Source organism: Muntiacus reevesi, chromosome 15, assembly GCF_963930625.1.
Source record: "Muntiacus reevesi chromosome 15, mMunRee1.1, whole genome shotgun sequence".
NCBI classification, from domain to species: Eukaryota; Metazoa; Chordata; class Mammalia; order Artiodactyla; family Cervidae; genus Muntiacus; species Muntiacus reevesi.
Window position 1 is genome coordinate 32,728,132 of NC_089263.1, and position 23,463 is coordinate 32,751,594.

A 23,463-nucleotide genomic window follows, 5' to 3' on the forward strand; every position below is an offset into this window, starting at 1 on the left:
GTTCATGGAGTCACAAAGAGTCAGACATGACTGAGTGGCTGAACTGAACTGAACTGAGACCAGTAATATTCAAAATGAGTATTGGTATAATATCTACCATACTTGTTACCATTTTCTATTTGTTGCCCTTGTTCTTTGTTTCTAGCCTGTCTCTAACTCTTCTCTGCCTTTTCTGTTTCTATTTTTATTGTTTTAACTTATGGTTTATTCCTCTAAGAATGGAAATTAGTGCTGCATTTCTGAAATAAAGGAAAAAGGAATTCTCTTCCTGCTTCTGGAACATGTGATGGCTCCCACCAGCTACAGGTGGGTGTCAAGTATGGCACCGAATTGTTCCAGATGTCTGTAGCATTGTTCAGACAGTGTTAGGTCAGACCCATGAAATCCTTTGATCACTATTATATTAATATAGTCACTGTAACAAAATACTACCAACTCAGTTGGTTAAAGAGGCTTCCCAGGTGGCTCTAATGGTGAAGAACTCACCTGCCGATGCAGGAGACATAAGAGATGCGGTTTCAATCCCTGGGTCGGAAAGATCCCCTGGAGGAGGGCATGGCAACCCACTCCAGTATTCTTGCCTGGAGAATCCCAAGGACAGAGGAGCCTGGTAGGCTCTTCTGGGGTGGCAAAGAGTTGAACACAACTGAAGTGACTTAGCATGCATGCACAGTGGGTTAAAACAGTACTCATTTTTTCTCTTACATTTCTGGAGGTCAAAAGTCTGAAATCACTTTCCCTAGCCCCAAACCTAGGTGTCGGGAAGGATACACTCCCTACAGAGGCTGATAATTTTTCTAGCTTCTATAGTGGCATAGTTCGCATTCGTTGGCTCATGGTCCTTTCCCCTATCTTCAAAGCCCACAAAGGAGTGACTTTGCATCTCTCTCTCTCTCTGCTGAGGCTGTCACATGGCCTTCTCTCATAGTAGAATTTCCCTCTGCCTGTGTCTTGTAAAGATGCTTGTAATTACATTTAGGGCCCATCTGGATAACATGGGTAATCTCCCCATCTCAAGGTTTTTACCTTAACCACATATGCCAAGTTCCTGTTACCATATAAGGTAACATTCATAGGTTCAAAGGATTAGGACCTGGATATTTCTGGGTGCCATTATTCAGCCTACCTCTTCCTTCTTCTCCTTCTCCTGCTCCTCCCTCCTCCTGCTACTTCTCCTCTTCCCACAAACCTTGTGCCTCAGCCACTATAATTCAGGGCATAGATGCACCATAGGAAACTCTCCATGACTCTTTCTGGAGATGGCCCCAGGCTTGGGCTGTTGATACCTTGCATGCTTACACCCACTTCTGCCCATCCTCACCATCCCCCTCAATAATGGGTCTGGGGCCAGAGAAGTATCTGCCAAGTGAGAAGGAGGAAAATTTCCCAAGTAGGAGAACTCAGGATGTCGGGGAGTGCTGAGCCCTGGAAGTCCTCAGGATGGCTTTTCAACCACAACTGTCACAATGAAGCAGGGCCATGCAAGTACAAAAGAAAGTTCCCCTAGAATGTCAGGGTGGGTCTGGTCCCTGAACTACATCAGAGTCACCCAATTCAATTGTCACGTTCCTTCAGAAATGACACCGTGTCTCCAGGTCTTCCAAAAGAGAAATCTGAGTTAGGTCAAGTTCTCCAGAATTTTCTCCTGCAAGTGACCCTCAGTGGTCTGAATCCCATACCCACCAGCATCTGAGTTGGATGCCTGCACTCACAGCCATACACAACTGAACAAGGGAAATGGAAAGTGAACTCTAGCTAGCTCTCAGGAGCCTGCGTTTCTGAGTGAACCTCTTTCCAAAACAATTGGACCACATAGCAATTTAATCTCCTAAATATTTTTTACCTAATTTAACAATTGCTCATCCTATAAGTAATTGGACCACATGTGATTGAATTAGAGGGATTTAGTATCTAAATAGGGGGCTTCACTGGTGGATCAGTGGTAAAGAATCTGCCTGCAACGCAGGAGAACTGCGTTCGATTGCTGGTTCAGGAAGATCCCCTGAAGAAGGGCTCAGTAACCCATTCTATTATTCTTGCCGAATTCTTGGGCATGACTGAGTGAATGACTAAGCAGCAGCAATGCCTGAACTGAAGAAGCAATGAAACATTTGCATGTTTGAATTGAGTCTCTGATTCACACTTGGCTGGGGTAGGGGCAGGGGACCTGGTTCTCTAGCGAGCTGCCCTCGCTCCCCTGGAGCCCAATGCCTGGAGCAGGCTTCATGGTCAGCTAGGGCTGAGCCTGCACCCTCCTCGGCCCTCTGGTGCTGCTGTCTGTGCTCATCACTCCCCAGTTTCCACCTCTGTCCCTAGGTTCTTCCATTTCTGCATCTGACTTTCTCCATTCTGGGCTGTCCTCCTCTCATTTCTGCCTCTGTCTCCACTCACCTTACCCCTCTCTGTCTTCCTCACTTCTTTGTGCTTTTTGTCTGTCTGTGTTTGCTTTATACCTCAGTGTCTCTTCCCTTCTGGTCTCTGCTGTCTGTTTTGCTTGGACTCTTTCTCTTACACACACACACACACACACACACACACACACACATACACACACACACGCACGCGCACACACACACAACTGGCCCTGTCTTTGAGCCCGAGTTCCTCCTTGGTGTGGTTCTCCAGCTGCATGCTGGTCCTGTCCACATCTACCCTGGCACCCTGAGACCTGATTGACCTCCCTCCTCCTGGCTGGTCTGCCTGCCTCTTGAGGGAAGATGAGAGCCAGAACCTGTGCTACGAACTCCTCCACACACTGTAGATTTCATTACACCTGGGAGCTGCAGATTGTTGGGGTGGGGATGGGGCACAAGCAGTGAAGGCTCTCTGAAATAAATGAAATCCTTGCCTGGTAGCAATTCTGATTTCCATGGTGTAAATAGTCTCTTCGTGGCTGGTTCCAAGCTACCGACGCAATGATGGTGCATTGGGAAGAGATGTACACGTTGGTTCCTCTGAGCCAGGCAAGCTGATTTCAGCATATCAGCAGGCGATGGGGTGGAAGGAGATTCCATAGGACCTGGCGGGGGCTGCTAACAGGGCTGACCACAGAGCAGCCCACCGCCTTCGCAGGGCGAGGGCTCATGGGGCCCGACGGGCTCTGCTCTAGGCTGACAGCCGACTCCACCCTGGCCACTGCTTTCTTGAAGCTGGCTTCACAGTCTGCTCACCTAGGGTGGGGCAGGGCGCCCGAGGACTGACTTTCACAGTCACCAAGGGAGGCTTCCAGATGAAATGCCTGCACTGAGCTTTAGGCAGAGGGACAAGGGCGCACGGAAGGGTATTACGGCCAGAGGGCGTGAGCCAGATTCTGTGTGTGTGTGTGTGTGTGTGTGTGTGTGTGTGTGTGTGTATGTTAGTGTATGTGTGTGTAGGGGGCAGGGACATGGCTGCTCTGGGTGGTATTGTTGATCACGAGCAGTTCAGTGTGGTCAGAGCATGAAGTTTGAGGCTGGAAGGGAGAAGCGGTCCAGGAGAGGCAGACGTGGGTGAGGGTCCTGGAGGTCTCTGAAGACTGAGTGAAAGAACCCGGGCTTACCGGAAGGCAGTGAGGACAGTCAGGTGATCTGTTGTCTTAGTTTGGTTTCCAGACCTTTACACAAGGATTTGGGTGAAGTCCTTTGTTTTTCAGATGATTCCAGGAAGCAGGTGAGGGATGGGGAAATAGGATGGAGATAAGTGGAGAAAGCGTGTATAATGAGCAGGCTACTGCTGTGAGCAATCGGGACCCCAGCTGAGTGGGGTCCCTGTGAACATGGCCCAGAATTGTCTAATGGAGCGCGAAAAGCAGGGGTACTAATTTACTGTGACTCGTCCCTTGTTGGTGGAAAGTTTCTCTTGGGGTATCAACACCCCAGCATTCCAGTCTGACCCACGTGAGGGCCAAGTTCAGCCCAGGGTCAGACAATGCCCGTATGAACAGAGACAAGATGCTGAGGGTCTTGGTTCCAGGCCAGGAAGCAGTAGAGAAGCCTGTTCTGGCCAGAGCCTTTGGACCGCTGCCTCTGCATCGGGCAGCACCAGGGATGTTAGTGACCCTGGGGAGGGCATTTCAGAGGGATAAAGGGGCAGCTGTCAGAGAGGGCTGACATACGGGGAGAGCGAGAGTTGGTACAGAGGACACAGACTACTCCAAAAAGCACAGATAATGGTGAAACTGTTCCAAGGCCTGTGGGGCTGGGGCAAAGGTGAGCCGCACGTGGACAGGGGAGCTGCTCAGAGCCCGGGGGAAGCAAGCAAGTGGCCTGGCCACTCTACCTGCTGCCAGACCTGGGCTGATGGAAGTGTGTGTGGGGCCTCCACTGAGTCCTCCAGGCTCAGATTGAGTCCTCCAGACTTGGCCCAGGCACTAGCTGGCACCTTTCAGTTCCACATTTCTCCCTGGGTGTCATGGATTGGCTCAGCACTATCGATTCTGCAAGCATTTATTGGATTGATGGGAAGCAGACAGGCCTGTCCTCTCCAGGGGGAGCAGATCTCACGTCAAGGGGGAGAGGAAAGGAGAAAGACCTTTCTGTCCACTAGTCTGGGAAAGTTACACCTGTGCAATGACAGATACAGGCAGTGGACTGGGGCAGGTACCAATGGAGGTGTCAGGGAGAGTGTAAGTCAGAGAGGAGACGGCTGCTCTGCCTGGGCTGGGGCAGCCAAGCCTTGAAAGATGAGGGATAATTAGAGGTAGAGAAAAGAGGGGTCAGGCATTCCTGGACCTCAAAGACTTCTAACCTGTTTACCCCTTCCTGGTAACTGAGTATCACATACATTCAAGACTAGGAACCTGACGCCCACAGAAAGCATTCTATGGCAGCCAGACCCCAGTCACCATCCTTGGATGGATCAGACTGCCTTTGCTAGGGATTGACACAGAGGATGTTTGGAAGGAGTTGAGGCCTGTTGCACTGGGCCCCCAGCTTAAAGGAAGAGGCTGCTTTCTTAGGTTCAGTTTCCTGGTGTTGTAGGCTGAATAGTAGTTCCCACCCAAAGATGGGTGTGCTATGTGCTCAGTCGCGTCAGTTATATCCTACTCTTTGCAACCCTATGGACAGAGCCCACCTATGAATCTCTGTTCATAGATTCTCCAGGCAAAAATACTGGAGCCGGTTGCCATGCTATTCTCCAAGGGATTTTCCCGACCCAGGGATTGAACCTGCATCTCCTGCATTGCAAGTGGATTCTTAACCCACTGAGCCACGTGGGAAGCCCCTGCCTAGAGATATCAGCATCCCCAATCCCCAAAACCAGGATGTTGACTTAACATGGCAAAAGGGACTTTGCAGATGTGATTAAATTAGAGTTCTTGAGATGGAGAGATCATGCTGGAATATCAAATGGACTTCAATTGTCATCCCAAGGGTCTTTATGAAAGGGAGGTAAGAAAGTCCAAGGAGGAAGTAGGAAGCAGAGATTGGAGGGATGTGAGGAAGGGACCACCAGGCAAGGAGTCCAGGCGGCCTCCGGGAGCAAGAAAAGACAGGAACCAAACTCTCTCCTGGAGCCTCCAGGAGAGACCAGCCTGCCTGCACAGCCTGCCATGCTCAGAGAGGCTGAATCTGGACTTCTGGCCTCCCGAGCTGTAAGAGAATAAATGGGTGTTGTTTGAAGCCAAGTATGTGGTGATCTGTTTCAGCAGCTAGAGGAAATGAATACGCCTGGGAGGCAGACTTGGCGATAAAGATTTGCATGTAGGGGTTTGAGTGGGGAGTGCCCCTCACCTGTAGGGTGAAGGAAGCAGAGGTGGGCATAGCAGGCTGCCGAAATGCTATGGAGTCACAGACAGTCACTGGCTTCAGAGCATACCTAAAATTCTCCCACAGGTGGTCCTCCCAACACATCCTGTGAACAACCCTGAGGATGCCTACCCTCCCCATCCTGGTGCTGTGTCCTGCGGTTCCTCTGCTCAATGGGGACTGTGCCACACATAGGAATGATAGGGATAAGATCACGTGCTGACCATTTAAGCAGTTTCAGAAAGTACTTTTGTTTCTCTGCATTTTTCATTTTTGGGAGTCATTTGCAAAGCTATAGAAATCATTTTAAAGAAAACAGGTAAGTCTTTTGTTTAATTACAATTCTAACAATTATCTCCATTTCAAAAGAATTCTGTCTAGTTTTCTCCCAAAATGTATGGTACTCCACACTATTTGCAATCACGGTGAATGTACATTTTTGAATATCCTGCTTTCTTCAAGTCACATTGTGTTGTGTTTTGACTGGACTTGAAGTTAGGACTCTGAAGCCCTGAAGCAGAAGGAGCAGGATTGTTGGCAGTCCCTCAGTGGCTGTGGAGGCAGGAGAGTTCCTTCAGCTGGGGAGCCAGGCAGGAAGGCCTGTCTTCCTCGTCTCCTATAGAGTCTGTTTCATGAACTGTGACCCGCTGTTCACCTGTGGCACTTGCCAGCGTTCCTGGTCCTGGTTGCGGTGGAAGGCGGTGATGAGCATCAAGTACGTGGCAAAGATCTTCAACAAAGCATTTGTTGGGAGGCCTGGCTTAATTTGAAAAATTCTGGCTTGCATTCTTTAGAAACCTGGGGTCACTGATGTTAGTGAGGTTGGGTTTCAGGTGCACTCAGAGGTGGCTCTAGGGCTAGGTTTGGCTGAGGCCCACGGGTGCCTTTCCTGGGCTGGAGAGGCCCTGTCCTATACTGGCCTCTCATTCAGGGCCTGAGACCTTTCATTTAGTGCGGATGACTTAATTAGATCTGAGACTCCAGAGAGCTGCAGGCTCATGAGGCTTCCCACTTTGTCCTAAGACATTGGGCACAGGAGAGTTCACTGATTTTTTAGTCATAAACATCATTTTGTTGTCCATCAGAAGCTGAAAGGGATAGAGACTGCCAGAAGCCATGGGACTGGAGAATCACCTTTAGGGACACCTCTGATGAACTGATACCGGTTTATATGTGATATGGCTCCTTTGGGAAAGAAAAAGGTGGACAAAAAGTTAGAATAGGAGGAGAAAAGGAGAGGGCACTCTTCTCCATGAAGCGTCGCTCTGTTACTTGCTGCAGCTTTCGTTGGGGTTAGATGGAATGAGGAAAGTTCAAAGCCATGTTGCTGGGGATCCAAATATTTGGGAGGAAAATGCTTTCACCAAGGGAGACGGTAAAGGCTCTAGGAACTGGAGATTGTGACTATCACCTAGGCATTTTGGGCTCCTCATGTCAGTGGACCAATAGGCTAAGAAAGGAGGTACTAAGCCGGTTGGAGTAAATAACCCTGATCCCATGGGAGGCTAGGATTCCTGCTGTCCAAAGAGGGAAGAGAAGAGCATGACAAGCCAGGAGATTCACTGGGGGCATCCCTTCTCCTTTGCGCTCAGTATTAATCATAAACGGGAAATGGCAACTACTCAAACCCAAAAAATAGAAGGTGACTTAAGACTCAGCCCCCCTCAGAGTTAGAGGTCTGGATCACCCCAGCAAACATACAACCCAGACTAACACAAATGTTGGCCAAAGGGGAGGGAAATCTAGAATGGGCAGTAGAGGGGTCAGATGAGAAATATCAGTTAAGACCTGGGGACAGCTGTAGCCAAGGAGCCCGTAGCTTGATTTGTGGACCCTCCATAAGTCTTTTTAGGAGACTGTGATTGGCCATTGCCTAGAAGATTTGAACTTGTACCTTCCCTCTCAGGATAGAAGGATGGGCATCTTGTTCTCAGGCAAAAACCAGATACTGTGCTGCTGCTGCTGCTGCTAAGTCACTTCAGTCGTGTCCGACTCTGTTGGACCCCAAAGAGGGCAGCCCACCAGCCTCCCCCGTCCGTGGGATTCTCCAGGCAAGAACATGGAGTGGGTTACCATTTCCTTCTCCAATGCATGAAAGTGAAGTTGCTCAGTCATGTCCAACTCAGCTACCCCATAGATTGCAGCCTACCAGGCTCCACCATCCATGAGATTTTCCAGGCAAGAGAATTGGAGAGGGTTGCCATTGCCGTCTCCACCAGATACTGTGAGAAGGTGCAAATGGGACTTCCCTGGTGGTCCAGTAGCTAAGAGTCTGAGCGGCTAGTTCAAGGGGCCTGGGTTTGATCCCTGGTCAGGGAACTAGATCCCCCAGGCTGCAACTAAAGATCACACACGCCGCAACTACAGAGTCTGCACGCAGCAACTAAGATCCCACATGCTGCAACTAAGACCAGCCAAAATAAATATTCACAAAAAGAAAGTGAGGGTGGATTCGGGTGGCATAAGAAAGCCGTTGTCAAGACCATTTTGTTACTACCTCTGATCAGCTCAATCAGTTATACTTCCCAGCTCACACCATTCCATGGGTATCAATCCCAGGCCACCATTACTTTTGCTAAAGACAAAAGAATGTCCAGGCAAGGCACTCATTGACAAGGAGACCACCATGTCTGTGCACTGGCCCAAGGGATCCCTTGAAGGCTTAGATTCTTTCACAGCATCCTGAATGGGCTGACTGATGCGATCTGGAAGTGCAAGGGTATTTATTACCCACAGAGAAAACCTTGACCAAAGGGAGAATGAACAGGTGTATGTGCTTATGGATGGGTAGGTCCATATATGGGTTTGAGTCAGCAACAGTTACACTACCTGGGGTTTAGAGCCAGCATATAAAAGAAATGAAGACAGTTGTTAATCCTAGCCTCTAAAATTATATTATAACCATACTTCTTTGATGCTAATCATTTCCAGTTTTCTTCCTATGCATGTATCAAATACTTAACCATAATTACAAAAATTGAGATTCTACTAGAGAGAGAGATTTATGTTGTTTTAAAAAGCAGTCTTGAATTAACTTTCCTACATGATTCAATGTTTTGAAATAAATTTCTAATAAATTCAAATATAAAATCACATGAATCTACTAGGTAAACTTTGTTTCCTGGCTGGGAAGCCAGCTTTCTACTATTGAAAATGCTGAGATAAAAATTTTTATTCATACTTTGGCTTATATCTCTGATTATATATTAAAGATGACTTTCTGCAAAGCATTTACTTAATTGAAGGGATTCAGCATCCCCTCAGAAGCGGGGAGTGGTATCAGCCACAGACTTCCATGGTGTGTGTCCCTCTCTTGCCTGTTTCTCTCCTTCAGCCCGTCCCTCACCTGGCAAGAACTGGAGGCCAAGCAGGCTCATGGCCTTCAACTTCCTGCTGGTTGGGAGCAGCTGTTTGTGGCTGTGGTTCGTGCAGGACTTGTGATGCTGTCCCTCTTCTTATCAGCTCCACGTATTCCTTTTGCAGAAGTCAGTACACAAGACCGTCTCTGCATCTCACGTCAAAGCTGCACAGATGGTAGATCTTCTCTTATCAAGGTGGACAGTGAGGAGGGCCCAGTGTGAATCAGATGCATCTAAACCTGAGGTTTTCAGCTGAGGCTGATTCCTGCTCAGGTCCTTCTCAACCTGCCCTCCTCCTCCACCCCGCCCCCGCAGCTGCCACCATGGCATCTCCCTTGGGGACATTTAGCAAAGCCTGGGGACATCTTTGGTTCAGAACTTGAGAAGAGGGGGATGTTGATACTGGCACCTAATGGGGAGAGGCCAGAGATGCTCTAAACACCCTACAATTCAGCATGTTCATAGTGATTCTGAAGAGCCCTAAAGATGACTCAGAGTTGATGATGAAGGCAGGGAAGGATCTGCTGTACTTTCTTGTTCCAGGTGGACATAGGGGTCCTGCCACTCCAGGGAACCCCTTTCTCTTCTTTCTCTCCCTGTTGTTCTTCACTGTATCCTCTCTGCCTCTCACACACACACCACACACTCACCCCTATCAAGGCTTCTGGAATGCCTGATGCTGGGAGAAGAGAGAGGAGACACACACTCAGGTCTGGAAGCCCGGTGTTCTCTGAGATTTATTGGGAATTCTGAGACCTAGAGGGGCCTTCCTGAGGATTAGGGATGTGATGGGCCTTTAAGAGGAAAACCAGAGGCAGATCCAGGGTGAGTGGCACAGAGAACCTGCCGGAGTCCTGCTCTGGTTTCCCCTCAGACTGGCCCAGGTTCCTAGTTAATTCTCTTTCAGGACCTCATCGATCCAGGGCTGATAATGGGAGATCCGGGTGAACGGTGGGACCTTGCATTGGACTGTCGATAGGAGACAATGTTCTGGGCCACCCCAGCACACAGAAGAGGGCCCCCCGAGTCTCCCTGTGGGACAGAGAAGGAAAGGGAGACAGAGAAGGTGAGCTGGGAAACCACCCCCTCCTCCCGGTGGTCCCAACACTGAGTTGGTCAGACCTCCCATCAGGCTTAGGAACACTGGCTCCTCATGAGGTGATATGTCTCTGATGCTGTTTCCTTTCCTTCCTGGCACCCCCTGACCCTGGACAGCACCCCCTGACCCTGAGCAGACCCTGGTCAGAGACCCCATGGGGCCGAGGGAGGAGGATCTGCAGAAGGACCGTCCCAGCTGCTCAGTCCTGAGATCTCACACTTGGTCGCTAGCTGAGACTACAAACTCCATCTCCTTCCAAAGGTGTCTGCACCCTGGACAGTGATGTGTAGGGAAGACTGTAGTGTGAGAATCACCTTAAATGCAGATTTTGTGCTCTGGGGATGGCCCACACACAGCTGGAGATTGTGGTCAAAAGCAGGGAAGAGGCTGCAGGCCCGGGGCTCCACAATTCTCTGCTTCATCTCTTGCCGACTGCTGGAAGCTGGTTCCTTCACATCTGTTTTTCCCCAGCCAGCCACCCAGCACATTCTCCCGGGATGGATGAAGGTGAACTGGGGTGGGAGGGGCAGCGTCCCCACGGCCAGGGTCAGGCTGGCTTTCTCCTTCAGCTGGGAAGGGAATGGGGGCTGTCAGTGAGGGAAACGGGCTTGGGGCCGTGTGGAGGCAGCCAGGGAGGGACAGGGCAGCTGATCCTCATGAGAGCCAGCTACAGAGGCTGCTGGTGACAGGCAGGTTGGGAAGATGTGAGGGTAATGGGCCCTGAGGGAGAAGCCATGGAGAACAGGGAGCGGGGGTGGAAGCCTGGAGGACAGGGAGCAGGGAGTGGGGAAGGAAGCGCTAGAGAACAGGGCATGTGTAGAGGAAGAAGAATTTGCACCTTCAGTAACATGATGCCGTGGAGACCAATGGACGCTCATATTTTGATGAGGAAACTTTTGATGAGGACTTTCAGCACAGTGTCACACATTCTGTGCAGAGAAAACCACCCCCTGGGCCCCCTGCCCTGGGCTTCCCCCAGTCAAGGTGGGCTCCTAGATCCTGGGAGTGACCATGGGCTGCAGAGAGTGGGTGTGCACTGCCCAAGTGGAGACTTCACTCTGGGGTGTTGGGGAGAAATCCTGGGGTTCTGTTTCAGGGTCAGCAATCTTCCAAGTAAATCATGTTTTAGGGGTTGACCCTGCAGTTCACAGAAGGGGTGGCCGGGGACTCACCAGCCTGGGCTCTGCACCAGAGGAGGAGGAGGGGCAGCGGGAGGGAGGATGGCGCATCTTCTCAGAGAGGCTGCCCAGGGCACGTGCTGCTTCTCTTTTCCAGTCTAGGGTTTTTAACTCCCAACAAGCGAGGGCAGGGCCAGGTTGGTCACCTTCTCTTCCCTTATACTGTGCCTGCTGTCTTTCTAATCAGAAATTCCTCTAGAGATGCCCTCTGTTTTGTGTGAGGTGAAGCTGAGGCCTGAATTTCCAAGTCTTGGCCTCAGGGATGAGCTCTCCACTGTGGTTCCTCATTGGTGTGGAGGCGTGGAGGCGGAGGGCTCATGTCCTTCCCAGGCAGGGCAGCTGGTTAAGGCCCATCAGAGACCTGGGTGGGGGGGAGACTTTACACTGAAAATTCAGGAGCATATGTACTTTTTAGACAATGACCACAGTAGGAAATACATTTGCAGAAAGACCCAAAACATATACCATAGGTATATGTGAGTACAAAGACACAAACCTACAAACGTACAAATGAATCTAAAGTTTCAGGAAACAGTATTTATCTTTAATCACATGCAATGCAGTCTAAGTTGCCACTCCTTCCCATCCCATATTTTTTCACTGCAGATTAAAATACAAGTACACCCCCACTTCAAGCATGGTTACCTGCAATTTGAAAAACGTTAATCTGCATCTCTCTCTCCCTCCTAAACAAAGGTACATAGGCAGAAGAGAGAGATCAAAGAATATTAGGTTGGGGAAGAGATCATACTCTGTGATTGGACTTTACATACATTATCATATGAGTAAATGGGATTGGAATTAGGACTTTTAAAAGCTCATGAATGTTAATTATTGTCACTCTCTTCGATGCATTATTACTTTTATAACAATCCTGTGAAGTAGGTACAGTTATCTCTATGTAATGAATCTAACTATCAAAGCTTATGCCTCACAATTAGACTTCCCTCATTCCATATGAAGGGCCCTTCTGCTGTACCATCAAAGGCAGAGAAATCGAGTGTTGCTAATGGGAATGTGGATGTAGAAGAATGGTTTGTTCCAGGGGCACTGGGGTTCCCAATCTCACATTAGGAATCAAGCTCGTTTGATTGAAATAGAATATACACCGATGTCAGGATCTGAGGTTTGCCTCTGTTTTCCCATCACAACCTTGGGAATTACCATTACCATTGCTCTACTAACTTAGAATTTAGACTCGGATGCATTAACGTGATTCACATAACAAAACTCATAAGTATTATAATGAAGTTTTCAAGCACATCTGCTATGTTCCCCAAACTTCAGAGTTCTAAAAACCAAACCTATGTCTACTCCTGTGATGGCTTGCAATACATTTTGAATTCCCAGCCTGGTAGGTCTCTTACATAAAGTAAGGCATATTTGGGATTCTGAAAATCGGGAGAGGAGTGTATCTGGGCAGAATCTGATGAGTCAGGAATCTTGAACTTGAAAATCCTCCCAATGCTCCTTTGCAGTAACAGCAGTCCATCCCCTCCTGTCTCAGAGGTTAGTCTTTTCTTGCCTGAAGGATCTCTAATGGATTCCCTGAGGGAGTTACTCAGCAGGTTGTTGATAGGTTGCTTAAGAGAAGAATACATTAGTTCAATAGTGATCATGTTTAAGAAGAGTCTGAATGATCTCCAGGTTCTTTGGTGGAGACTAAGGCATGGAAATATGGAGAAGGTCAATGAGGCTTGATCTTGAAGGTTCCATTCATGTTGGAGTTTTCTATGATGGTAAATCTTTCTTAGCAGTCACAGGATGCAATGAACACTTCATTTCCTGAAATCACTGGTTTTGTCTATATAATTCATTTTGCCACTTAGATGAATACCAGATACCTATGCCTGTTTCATGTCCAACGAGACAGAAGAGAATAAGGTATAGATAATTTGTTCCTTCCGTACTTTAGCTGGAACCCATCTGTGGTTTTCTAATGTTTAATTCACTTGAAAGTTTCCCTTTGCTTCTGACCTTCATTGTGTTACGCATGCATGACAAGTCACTCCAGTCATGGACTTTTCTTTGCAACCTTATGGGCTGCCGCCTGTCAGTCTCCTCTGTCCATGGGATTCTCCAGACAAGGATACTGGAGTGGGTTGCCATGCCCTCCTCTAGGGGACCGTCCTGACCCAGGGATTGAACCCATGTTGCTTACGTCTAACCTGCATTGGCAGGCAGGTTCTTTACTGTTAGCCCCACCTGGGAAGCCCCATTGTGTTATAGCCCTTAGTTATAGGACTCCTAGGCTCTCTCCCTTATGCCTAAGGATGTTTTCTTTCTTTCTTTCTCTCCTTTCTTTCGGTAGTTATGTACACATGTATGTATGTATGTGTTACTGTGCTGGTGCTTGAAGGCATTGGTGGACTAAGTAACTAGCAAAGCAGAAGGTTGAGAAGAGGTGGAACCCAGGGTCTCCATGGGGGGACTCCCTCTGGGGTGAATGATGGCAGAAGAGTTTCTTGTTTCGCTGTCTCACTTCACTTTTAGGCTCACTGCACACCTGGAAACACTTGGCTTGGTGTCAGTCCCTGTCCTCTCTCATCTCCTCTCACCAGCCTCTCTGTTTATCCAGTAGTCATGGGAAGCTGTCTCAAACCACCCCTTTCCTGTGGGTTTGGGTAAAGCCCTTTAAGTCTGGCGTGTTTCTCTAGTAAACCTTGCAATGCTGTCAGTCTATCAGCAACCAGCATCAGTCAGGGCAACAAAAGAGTTCTGTGTACCTTAGAATCAGATCTGTCCATGGGGATCTTCTCTTACCTGTCGGAGGAAGACTGCATGGCATCAACTGTTTGTTTTTCTTCCCCCCACATGCTCCCATGAAGTTTGTTGGATAACGGTTGCTGCCAGAAATGCTGTCAGGACGTTGCTGTGATTCAGCATGGCCAGAGTCTGAGGGCCTGACTTCAAGGGTTTCTTTTATGCTCTCTAATGTGTTGCTTCAATTAACTGAGGGGATGCTACCCAGGACTCCTCCCTTAGCCCTCCAGGATGTGAATCAATGTTTTCTAAGATTGGATTCTAAAAAGGATTCTACTTTTTAGCTGCTCCTTATTCCTGCATTTCCTTAACTCTTAACACAACCAAGCAGAAAGAACCTTCTCTTTCCCCTACATGCCATATGTGTCTGATGTAATTTTGAACGTTTGGCTGGTCTGTTGATACTGCCATGATGGAGAGGTGTAAGCACCAAGATCTCTTGGGAAGGGTTGATTTTTTCAGTGCTTATAAGAATGTTATAAAAGGATGAGAGGAGTGGATCTCCTAAGACAAGTATGTGTGCTTAGTCACTCAGTCATGTCCAACTCTTTGCAACCCCATGGACTGTAGCCCACTAGGCTCCTCTGCCCATCAGTCAAGAATACTAAGGTGGGTTGCAATGCCCTCCTCCAGGGGATCTTCACAACCCAGAGATCGAACCCAAGTCTCCTGCATTGCAGGCAGATTCTTTACCATCTGAGCCGTCAGGGAAGCCCAAGACAAGTATCTGAGTTAAATACAAAGTCACATTGTCAAGGCTTGGCAAAGAATTACCTTTTTCTTACAGAAACCTTATTTATAGCATGCATTTGGGAACAAGATGGATTACATTAAGAGCTTGGGTTCAGACTGCATTGGAATTCTGGTGGGATCCCTTACCAGCTTTGTATTTTGGCCAAATTTCTTCATCATTCTTAGGCTCCCCCTTCCCATTCATCTGTAAAATGGGCATAAGAATGATGAGGATTAAATAAGAGATGCGGGGTTAAAGCATCAGGTATAGTAAGTATTAAAGATACTTATTACTGTATTAGCATCATTAGCCCCCAAGATTGAGTACCCTTCCCAACAGTTTGTGTACCGATGCATTTTAATTGGTACATTTAGAACTGTATTTCAAATCCTAAAAGATGATGCTGTGAAAGTGCTGCACGCAATATGCCAGCAAATTTGGAAAACTCAGCAGTGGTCACAGGACTGGAAAAGGTCAGTTTTCATTCCAATTCCAAAGAAAGGCAATGCCAAAGAATGCTCAAACTACCACACAATTCCACTCATCTCACACACTAGCAAAGTGATGCTTAAAATTCTCCAAGCCAGGCTTCAGCAATACGTGAACCGTGTACTTCCAGATATTCAAGCTGGTTTTAGAAAAGGCAGAGGAACCAGAGATCAAGTTGCCAACATCCACTGGATCATCGAAAAAGCAAGAGAGTACCAGAAAATCATATATTTCTGCTTTATTGACAATGCCAAAGCCTTTGACTGTGTGGATCACAATCAACTGTGGAAAATTCTGAAAGAGATGGGAATACCAGGCCACCTGACCTGCCTCTTGAGAAACCTGTATGCAGGTCAGGAAGCAAAGTTAGAACTGGACATGGAACAACAGACTGGTTCCAAATAGGAAAAGGAGTACGTCAAGGCTGTATATTGTTACCCTGCTTATTTAACTTATATGCAGAGTACATCATGAGAAACACTGGGCTGAAGGAAGCACAAGCTGGAATCAACATTGCCGGGAGAAATATCAACAACCTCAGATATGCAGATGACACCACCCTTTTATGCCAGAAAGGGAAGAAGAACTAAAGAGCCTCTTGATGAAAGTAAAAGAGGAGAGTGAAAAAGTTGGCTTAACGTTCAACATTCAGAACACGAAGATCATGACATCTGGTCCCATCACTTCATGGCAAATAGATGGGGAAACAGTGGGAACAGCGGCTGACTTTATTTTTCTGAGCTCCAAAATCACTACAGATGGTGACCACAACCATGAAATTAAAAGACGTTTGCTCCTTGGAAGGAAAGTTATGACCAACCTAGACAGCATGTGAAAAAGCAGAGATATTACTTTGTCAACAAATGTCCGTCTAGTCAAAGCTATGGTTTTTCCAGTGGTCATGTATGGATGTGAGAGTTGGACTATGAAGAAAGCTGAGCACCGAAGAATTGATGCTTTTGAACTGTGGTGTTGGAGAAGACTCTTGAGAGTCCCTTGGACTGCAAGGAGATCCAACCAGTCCATCCTAAAGGAGATCAGTCCTGGGTATTATTCAGAGGGACTGATGTTGAAGCTGAAACTCCAATACTTTGTCCACCTAATGGGAAGGGCTGACTCATTGGAAAAGACCTTGATGCAGGGAAAGATCGGGGGCAGGAGGAGAAGGGGACAATGGAGGATGAGATAGTTGGATGGCATCACTGATTCAACGGACATGGGTTTGGGTGGACTCTGGGAGTTGGTGATGGACAGGGAGGTCTGGCGTGCTGCGGTTCATGGGGTCACAAAGAGTCGGACACAACTGAGTGGCTGAAATGAATTGAACTGAGACCAGTAGTATTCAAAATGAGTATTGGCATAATATCTACCATACTTGTTACCATTTTCTATTTGTTGCCTTGTTCTTTGTTACTAGCCTGTCTCTAACTCTTCTCTGCCTTTTCTGTTTCTATTTTTATTGTTTTAATTTATGGTTTATTCCTCTAAGAATGGAAATTAGTGCTGCATTTCTGAAATAAATGAAAAAGGAATTCTCTTCCTGCTTCTGGAACATGTGATGGCTCCCACCAGTTGGTGTCAAGTATGGCACCAACTTGTTCCAGATGTCTGCAGTGTTGTTCAGACTGTGTTAGAGGAGACCCATGAAATCCTTTGATCACTGTATTATTGTAATATAGTCACTGTAACAAAATACTGCCAACTCAGTGGGTTAAAGAGATTTCCCGGGTGACGCTAATGGTAAAGAACTCACCTGCCGATGCAGGAGACATAAGAGATGCGGGTTCAATCCCTGGGTCGGAAAGATCCCCTGGAGCAGGGCATGGCAACCCACTCCAGTATTCTTGCCTGGAGAATCCCAAGGACAGAGGAGCCTGGTAGGCTCCTCTGGGGTCGTAAAGAGTTGAACACAACTGAAGAGACTTAGCATGCATGCACAGTGGGTTAAAACAGTACTCATTTTGTCTCTTACATTTCTGGAGGTCTGAAGTCTGAAATCACTTTCCCTAACCCCAAACCTAGGTGTCGGGAAGGATACACTCCCTACAGAGGCTGATAATTTTTCCAGCTTCTATAGTGGCATAGTTCTCATTCCGTGGCTCATGGTACTTTCCCCTGTCTTCAAAGCCCACAAAGGAGTGACTTTGCATCTCTCTCTCTCTCTTTCTATCTCTTTCTCTCTCTGCAGAGATTGCCACATGGCCTTCTCTCATAGTAGAATTTCCCTCTGCCTGTGTCTTGTAAGGATGCATGCAACTACATTTAGGGCCCACCTGGATAACATGGGGAATCTCCCCATCTCAAGGTTTTTACCTTAACCACATCTGACAACTTCCTGTTACCATATAAGGTAACATTCATAGGTTCAAAGGATTAGGACCTGGATATTTCTGGGTGCCATTATTCAGCCTACCTCTTCCTTCTTCTCCTTCTCCTGCTCCTCCCTCCTCCTGCTCCTTCTCCTCTTCCCACAAACCTTGTGTCTCAGCCACTATAATTCAGGGTATAGATGCACCATAAGAAACTTTCCATGACTCTTTCTGGAGATGGTCCCAGGCTTGGGCTGTTGATACCTTGCATGCTTACACCCACTTCTGCCCATCCTCACCATCCCCCTCAATAATGGGTCTGGGGCCAGAGAAGTATCTGCCAAGTGAGAAGGAGGAAAATTTCCCAAGGAGGAGAACTCAGGATGCCGGGGAGGGTGAGCCCTGGAAGTCCTCAGGATGGCTTTTCAACCACAACTGTCACAATGAAGCAGGGCCATGCGAGTCCAAAAGAAAGTTCCCCTAGAATGTCAGGGTGGGTGTGGCCCCTGAACTACATCAGAGTCACCCAATTCATTGTTATCTTACTTCAGAAATGACATGGTGTCTCCAGGTCTTCCAAAAGAGAAATCTGAGTTAGGTCAAGTTCTCCAGAATTTCCTCCTGCAAGTGACCCTCAATGGTCTGAATCCCATACCCACCAGCATCTGAGTTGGATGCCTGCACTCACAGCCATACACAGCTGAACAAGGGAAATGGAATGTGAACTCTAGCTAGCTCTCAGGCTCCTGCCATTAATGGGCCCTCATACAGGTATCACCATGTTCCCTAAGAGGCCTAGAAGACGGGCCCGGCCCCATGCAAGAAAGATCTGCTTCTGCTGCCCCAGACCAGGGACCGAGAGACCTCATTTCCCCCACTGCCTGTCAGCCCTCACGTCTGGGCTTCCAGTTCTGCCACTGATCAATGGAGACATAAGATCAGTCCTGATGAACATATCTGATTATAAACTAACTCTATATAAGAGCAGACACGTGCACACCACCTACTAGTTTGTTTTTGCTGTGCTGGGTCTCTGTGGCTGCAGGGGTTTTCTCTAGTTGCAACGAGAGGGGCCCCCTCTCTCGTCACGATGCCCAGGCTGCTCATTGTGATGCTCCTCTCCTTGCAGAGCACGGGCTCCAGGTGCCGGGCTCCAGGAGTTGGGGCAGGTGGGTTCAGTTGCCAAGGCTCCTGGGCCTGCGCACTGGCTCAATGGTTACGGCGCATGGGTTCAGTTGCTCTGCGGCAGGCGAGATCTTAAATCGGAGATCCAACCCAAGTCTTCCGTAGGCGCATTCTCTACCACTGAACCACCAGCGAAACACTTTCCAATTTTTTTTTAAAAAAAAGAAGAAATGAGGCAGGTTCTCAAAAATAAAAGAACCAATATGGAATGATAATAAACCATTTTTATGATTTTTGCCCTAATTCTCCCTTTATATTTGTATAATTAAATAACAGTTTTAAAACATGAAATACAAGGAGCAGAGGCTCTGTGTGTGATGTCTTGCTTGGGAGACTGAGTTGTAGCTCGGGCCCCATCCTCTGCTGACCCCCAGACCCCAAGGATAGTACATCCCATACACATGCACAGGGCAGACCGGCTGTCCAAGGAGCTGGACACTGGAGACGGGGGGAGAGCGGTCAGCCCACCCTGCCAACCTGGCCCTCAGGAAGTGGTGGGGCCAGTGGACACTGTGGGGAGCTGGGCGGAGCCCAGAGGGTGAATCGGACCCCAAGGGGCTGACAGACACTGACTCCAACTTGATCTTCTGGATCCTTCTTCTAAGCCAGTGAGCTATCGGTTTCCAGGAAGAGAGAGGGCCATACCACGTCTTTCGAGTTTCAGGTGACCATCTCTAAGTGGCGTGCCGCTTGCATTACACTGCAGATTGGAATAAAAGGGAGTGCCAAGAAGTAGAAACTGATGGGGAGCACTGCACATGGTAGGGGTAAACCCTATTTCCTGAAGCTTCTGACTCATCTGCGTGGGTGTATTGTGCTCAGTTCTCACATACATGCAGTGCATGCACAGGGGCTTTTTGCAAAATGTATTCCTACTGTGCATCATGGCCTTCAAAGTGCATATGCTTCTGAATTCTCAGAGTAAAGACTCTCCCTCACCCATGTCTCTGATGGGCCTTAACCAGCTGCCCTGCCTGGGAAGGACGTGAGCCCTCCACCTCCACACCAGTGAGGAACCACAGTGGAGAGCTCATCCCTGAGGCCAAGACTTGGAAGTTCAGGCCTCAGCTTCACCCCACACAAAACAGAGGGCATCTCTAGGGGAACTTCTGATTAGAAAGACAGCAGGCACAGTATAAGGGAAGAGAAGGTGACCAGCCTGGCCCTGCCCTCGCTTGTTGGGAGTTGAAAACCCTAGACTGGAAAAGAGAAGCAGCACGTGCCCTGGGCAGCCTCTCTGAGAAGATGCGCCGTCCTCCCTCCCGCTGCCCCTCCTCCTCCTCTGGTGCAGAGCCCAGGCTAGTGAGACCCCGGCCACCCCTTCTGTGAACTGCAGGGTCAACCCCTAAAACAAGATTTACTTGGAAAATTGCTGACCCTGAAACAGAACCCCAGGATTTCTCCCCAACACCCCAGAGTGAAGTCTCCACTTAGGCAGTGCACATCCACTCTCTGCAGCCCATGGTCGCTCCCAGGAACAAGGAGCCCACCTTGACTGGGGGAAGCCCAGAGCAGGGGGCCCAGGGTGGGTGGTCTTCTCTGTACAGAATGTGTGACACTGTGCTGAAAGGCCTGTGATTCCTACACCTTCTGGCCTTGTAACCTGGCTCATCTCCGAGCAACATGGGATGTGCAGATGGTGGAGACAGGAACCTGGAGAGCTGGTCATGCGCGGAGACAGAGGAGGGTTGAGTGAGGGCAGAATGGGAGTGGGGAATCTTAGGTGAGCGTGACTGCGAGGCGTCCAAGGTCACCTGGGCTTCTGTGCCTGGAGCAAAGACAGCAGAGACCAGAGCCACCGAGAGGAAGAGGGCAGAACACAGGGCAAGGGCGGATTCCAGAGACACCTGTCCCAACTGGAAGCCGGCTGGTGCACCCTCTGTGTTCAGGCCCTGGGCTTCTGTGTTCCAGGGGAGATCATCGGGGCACAGAGAGCAAGCCACACTCCCGCCCCTGCATGGCCTTCCTGGAAATCGTCACCTCGCAGGGTAAGCAGGAGGCTTGTGGTGGTTTCCTGATAAGAAGGGACTTCGTGCAGATGGCTGCGCACAGTGCAGGGAGCTGAGACAGTGGGTCCCGTTTATCTCCAAATGGGGGGTGAGCAGCCAGGGGAGCAACCAGGGCCAGCCCCTGGGGCCTGAGGGGGAGCTCCTGGGGCTGGGTCTCCTTAGGGAGAGACAGTACTTGGCCTTAAGGAAGCCGTTCTCAGACTGGAACAGCTGTGCTGACCCTCAGTCACCGACAGCTCAGCTCCCCTCAGAGGAGAGGGGACCTCCTCCCAGTGCCCCTCTTCTAAAAGCAGCTCCCCCTCCCCAACCCCAACACAAGAGATGTGGACTCACTCTTCAGGGTCTCACCCAGTCCTTGGACCACTTGCTCTATGCCCTTTTCAAGAACACTGGCCTTTAGTTCCCAGGGACCTGAACCCACCCTTTCCATGGGAGACAGAGAACAAGGTCCACCTGAGACCCCACCACTCCCCCCTCTCCTCGGACACTCTGACCTCAGAGGTGGCCCTCATTAGGGCATCTTGATTAGGAAGTGCCTGCCCTGTCCCCTGGGTCCTCCACGGCCCAATCACTCCCAAGCAAGTCCTCAGGGCCCTGGAAATTATCTCTGTTCCCTGGAAAGCCTTTCCTTGAGCTAAGTCTGAGCCCCTCCCATACCACGAGTAGCTCAAAATAGGGAGGTGGGAAGAGGTCGCTGACCCTGGGAGAGACTACAGGCCCTTTCTCAGAGTGGGCATATCTCAGGGCACAGCCCGCCATCAGCCTTTCACCTTGTCCTTACACCGGTCTGTAACATTCACCCTCAGAGCCATAACAGAAAACAGAAAGAGGACACATGGCAGAGGCTTGAAGTCATAACAGTTTCCTCCTCCAAAATAAGAACATTCAGTTGGTCTCCACGACATCTTGTTACTGAAGGTGCAAATTCTTCTTCCCCTGCGCATGCCCTGTTCTCTAGCGCTTCCTTCCCGCTCCCTGTCCTCCAGGGCTTCTCCTTCAGGTCCCGTTACCCTCATACTTTCCCCACCTGCCTCTCACCAGCAGCCCTCAGCTCAGCCTCTGCAAGTGGCTCTCAGGTGGAGCAGCTGCCCTGTCCCTCCCTGGCTGCCCCCACCCGTTTCCTCACGGACAGCCCCCATTTCCCTCACAGCTGAGGGAGAAAGCCTGCCTGACCCTGGCCGTGGGACACTGATCTTCCCACCCCAATTCACCTTCATCCATCCCGGGAGAATGTGCTGGTGGCTGGCTGGGGAAAAACAGATGTGAAGGAACCAGCCTCCAGCACTCTGCAAGACGTGGAGCTGAGAATCATGGAGCCCCGGGCCTGCAGCCTCTTCCCTGCTTTTGACCACAATCTCCAGCTGTGTGTGGGCCATCCCCAGAGCACAAAATTTGCATTTAAGGTGATTCTCAGGCTATGGTCTTCTCCACACATCACTGTCCAGGGTGCAGACACCTTTGGAAGGAGATGGAGTTTGTAGTCTCAGCCAGTGACCAAGTGTGAGACCTCAAGTCTGAGGAGCTGGGACTGACCCTCTGCAGATCCTCCTCCCTCGGCCCCATGGGGTCTCTGACCAGGGTCTGCTCAGGGTCAGGGGGTGCTGTCCAGGGTCAGGGGGTGCCAGGAAGGAAAGGAAACAGCATCAGAGACATATCACCTCATGAGGAGCCAGTGTTCCTAAGTCTGATGGGAGGTCTGACCAATTCAGAGTTGGGACCACCGGGAGGAGGGGGTGGTTTCCCAGCTCACCTTCTCTGTCTCCCTTTCCTTCTCTGTCCCACAGGGAGACGTGAGGGGTGCTCTTCTGTGTGCTGGGGTGGCCCAGGACATTGTCTCCTATCGACAGTCCAATGCAAAGCCCCCGCCGTCTTCACCCGGATCTCCCATTATCAGCCCTGGATCGATGAGGTCCTGAACGAGAATTAACCTGGAACCTGGGCCAGTCTGAGGGGAAACCAGAGCAGGACTCCGGCAGGTTCTCTGTGCCACTCACCCTGGATCTGCCTCTGGTTTTCCTCTTAAAGCCCTGTCACATCCCTAATCCTCAGGAAGGCCCCTCCAGGTCACAGAATTCCCAATAAGTCTCAGGGAACACCTGGCTTCCAGACCTGAGTGTGTGTCTCCTCTCTCTTCTCCCAGCATCAGGCATTCCAGAAGCTTTGAAAGGGGTGAGTGTGGTGTGTGTGTGAGAGGCAGAGAGGATACAGTGAAGAACAACAGGGAGAGAAAGAGGAGAAAGGGGTTCCCTGGAGTGGCAGGACCCCTATGTCCCCCTGGAACAAGAAAGTACAGCAGATCCTCCCTGCCTTCATCATCAACTCTGAGTCATCTTTAGGGCTCTTCAGAATCACTATGAACATCCTGAATTATAGGGTGTTTAGAGCAACTCTGGCCTCTCCCCATTAGGTGCCAGTATCAACATCCCCCTCTTCTCAAGTTCTGAACGAAAGTTGTCCCCAGGCTTTGCTAAATGTCCCCCAAGGGAGATGCCATGGTGGCAGCTGCGGGGGCGGGGTGGGGGAGGAGGGCAGGTTGTGAAGGACCTGAGCAGGAATGAGCCTCAGTTGAGAACCTCAGTTGCGAACCTCAGGTTTAGATGCATCTGATTCACA

At 49.4% G+C, this 23,463-nt stretch overlaps 2 protein-coding genes and 1 pseudogene across 2 annotated transcripts in view; 2 read left to right on the forward strand and 1 right to left on the reverse strand.

The window, feature by feature from the left end:
- LOC136147002 (mast cell protease 1A-like) overlaps positions 1 to 23,463 on the forward strand; it is a 124,121-nt gene that overhangs the window by 70,184 nt on the left and 30,474 nt on the right. The gene's annotated exons all lie outside the window — the stretch shown is intronic.
- LOC136147003 (mast cell protease 2-like) lies at positions 9,989 to 11,034 on the reverse strand. Its single transcript, XM_065906090.1, has 3 exons — positions 11,023 to 11,034; positions 10,499 to 10,753; positions 9,989 to 10,117 (listed from the first exon to the last, which is right to left on the reverse strand). Exons 1-3 carry the CDS (start codon positions 11,032 to 11,034, stop codon positions 9,989 to 9,991), a joined length of 396 nt encoding a protein of 131 aa, XP_065762162.1.
- On the forward strand, positions 18,747 to 22,777 carry LOC136147467 (mast cell protease 2-like; annotated as a pseudogene).

Bases quoted from the DNA above. Each gene is read 5' to 3' on its own strand.
- LOC136147003 (XM_065906090.1), bottom strand. The intron at 10,118-10,498 runs GTGATTCTCACA...TCTGTCCCACAG, and splicing joins GCACAAAATCTGCATTTAAG to GGAGACTCGGGGGGCCCTCT.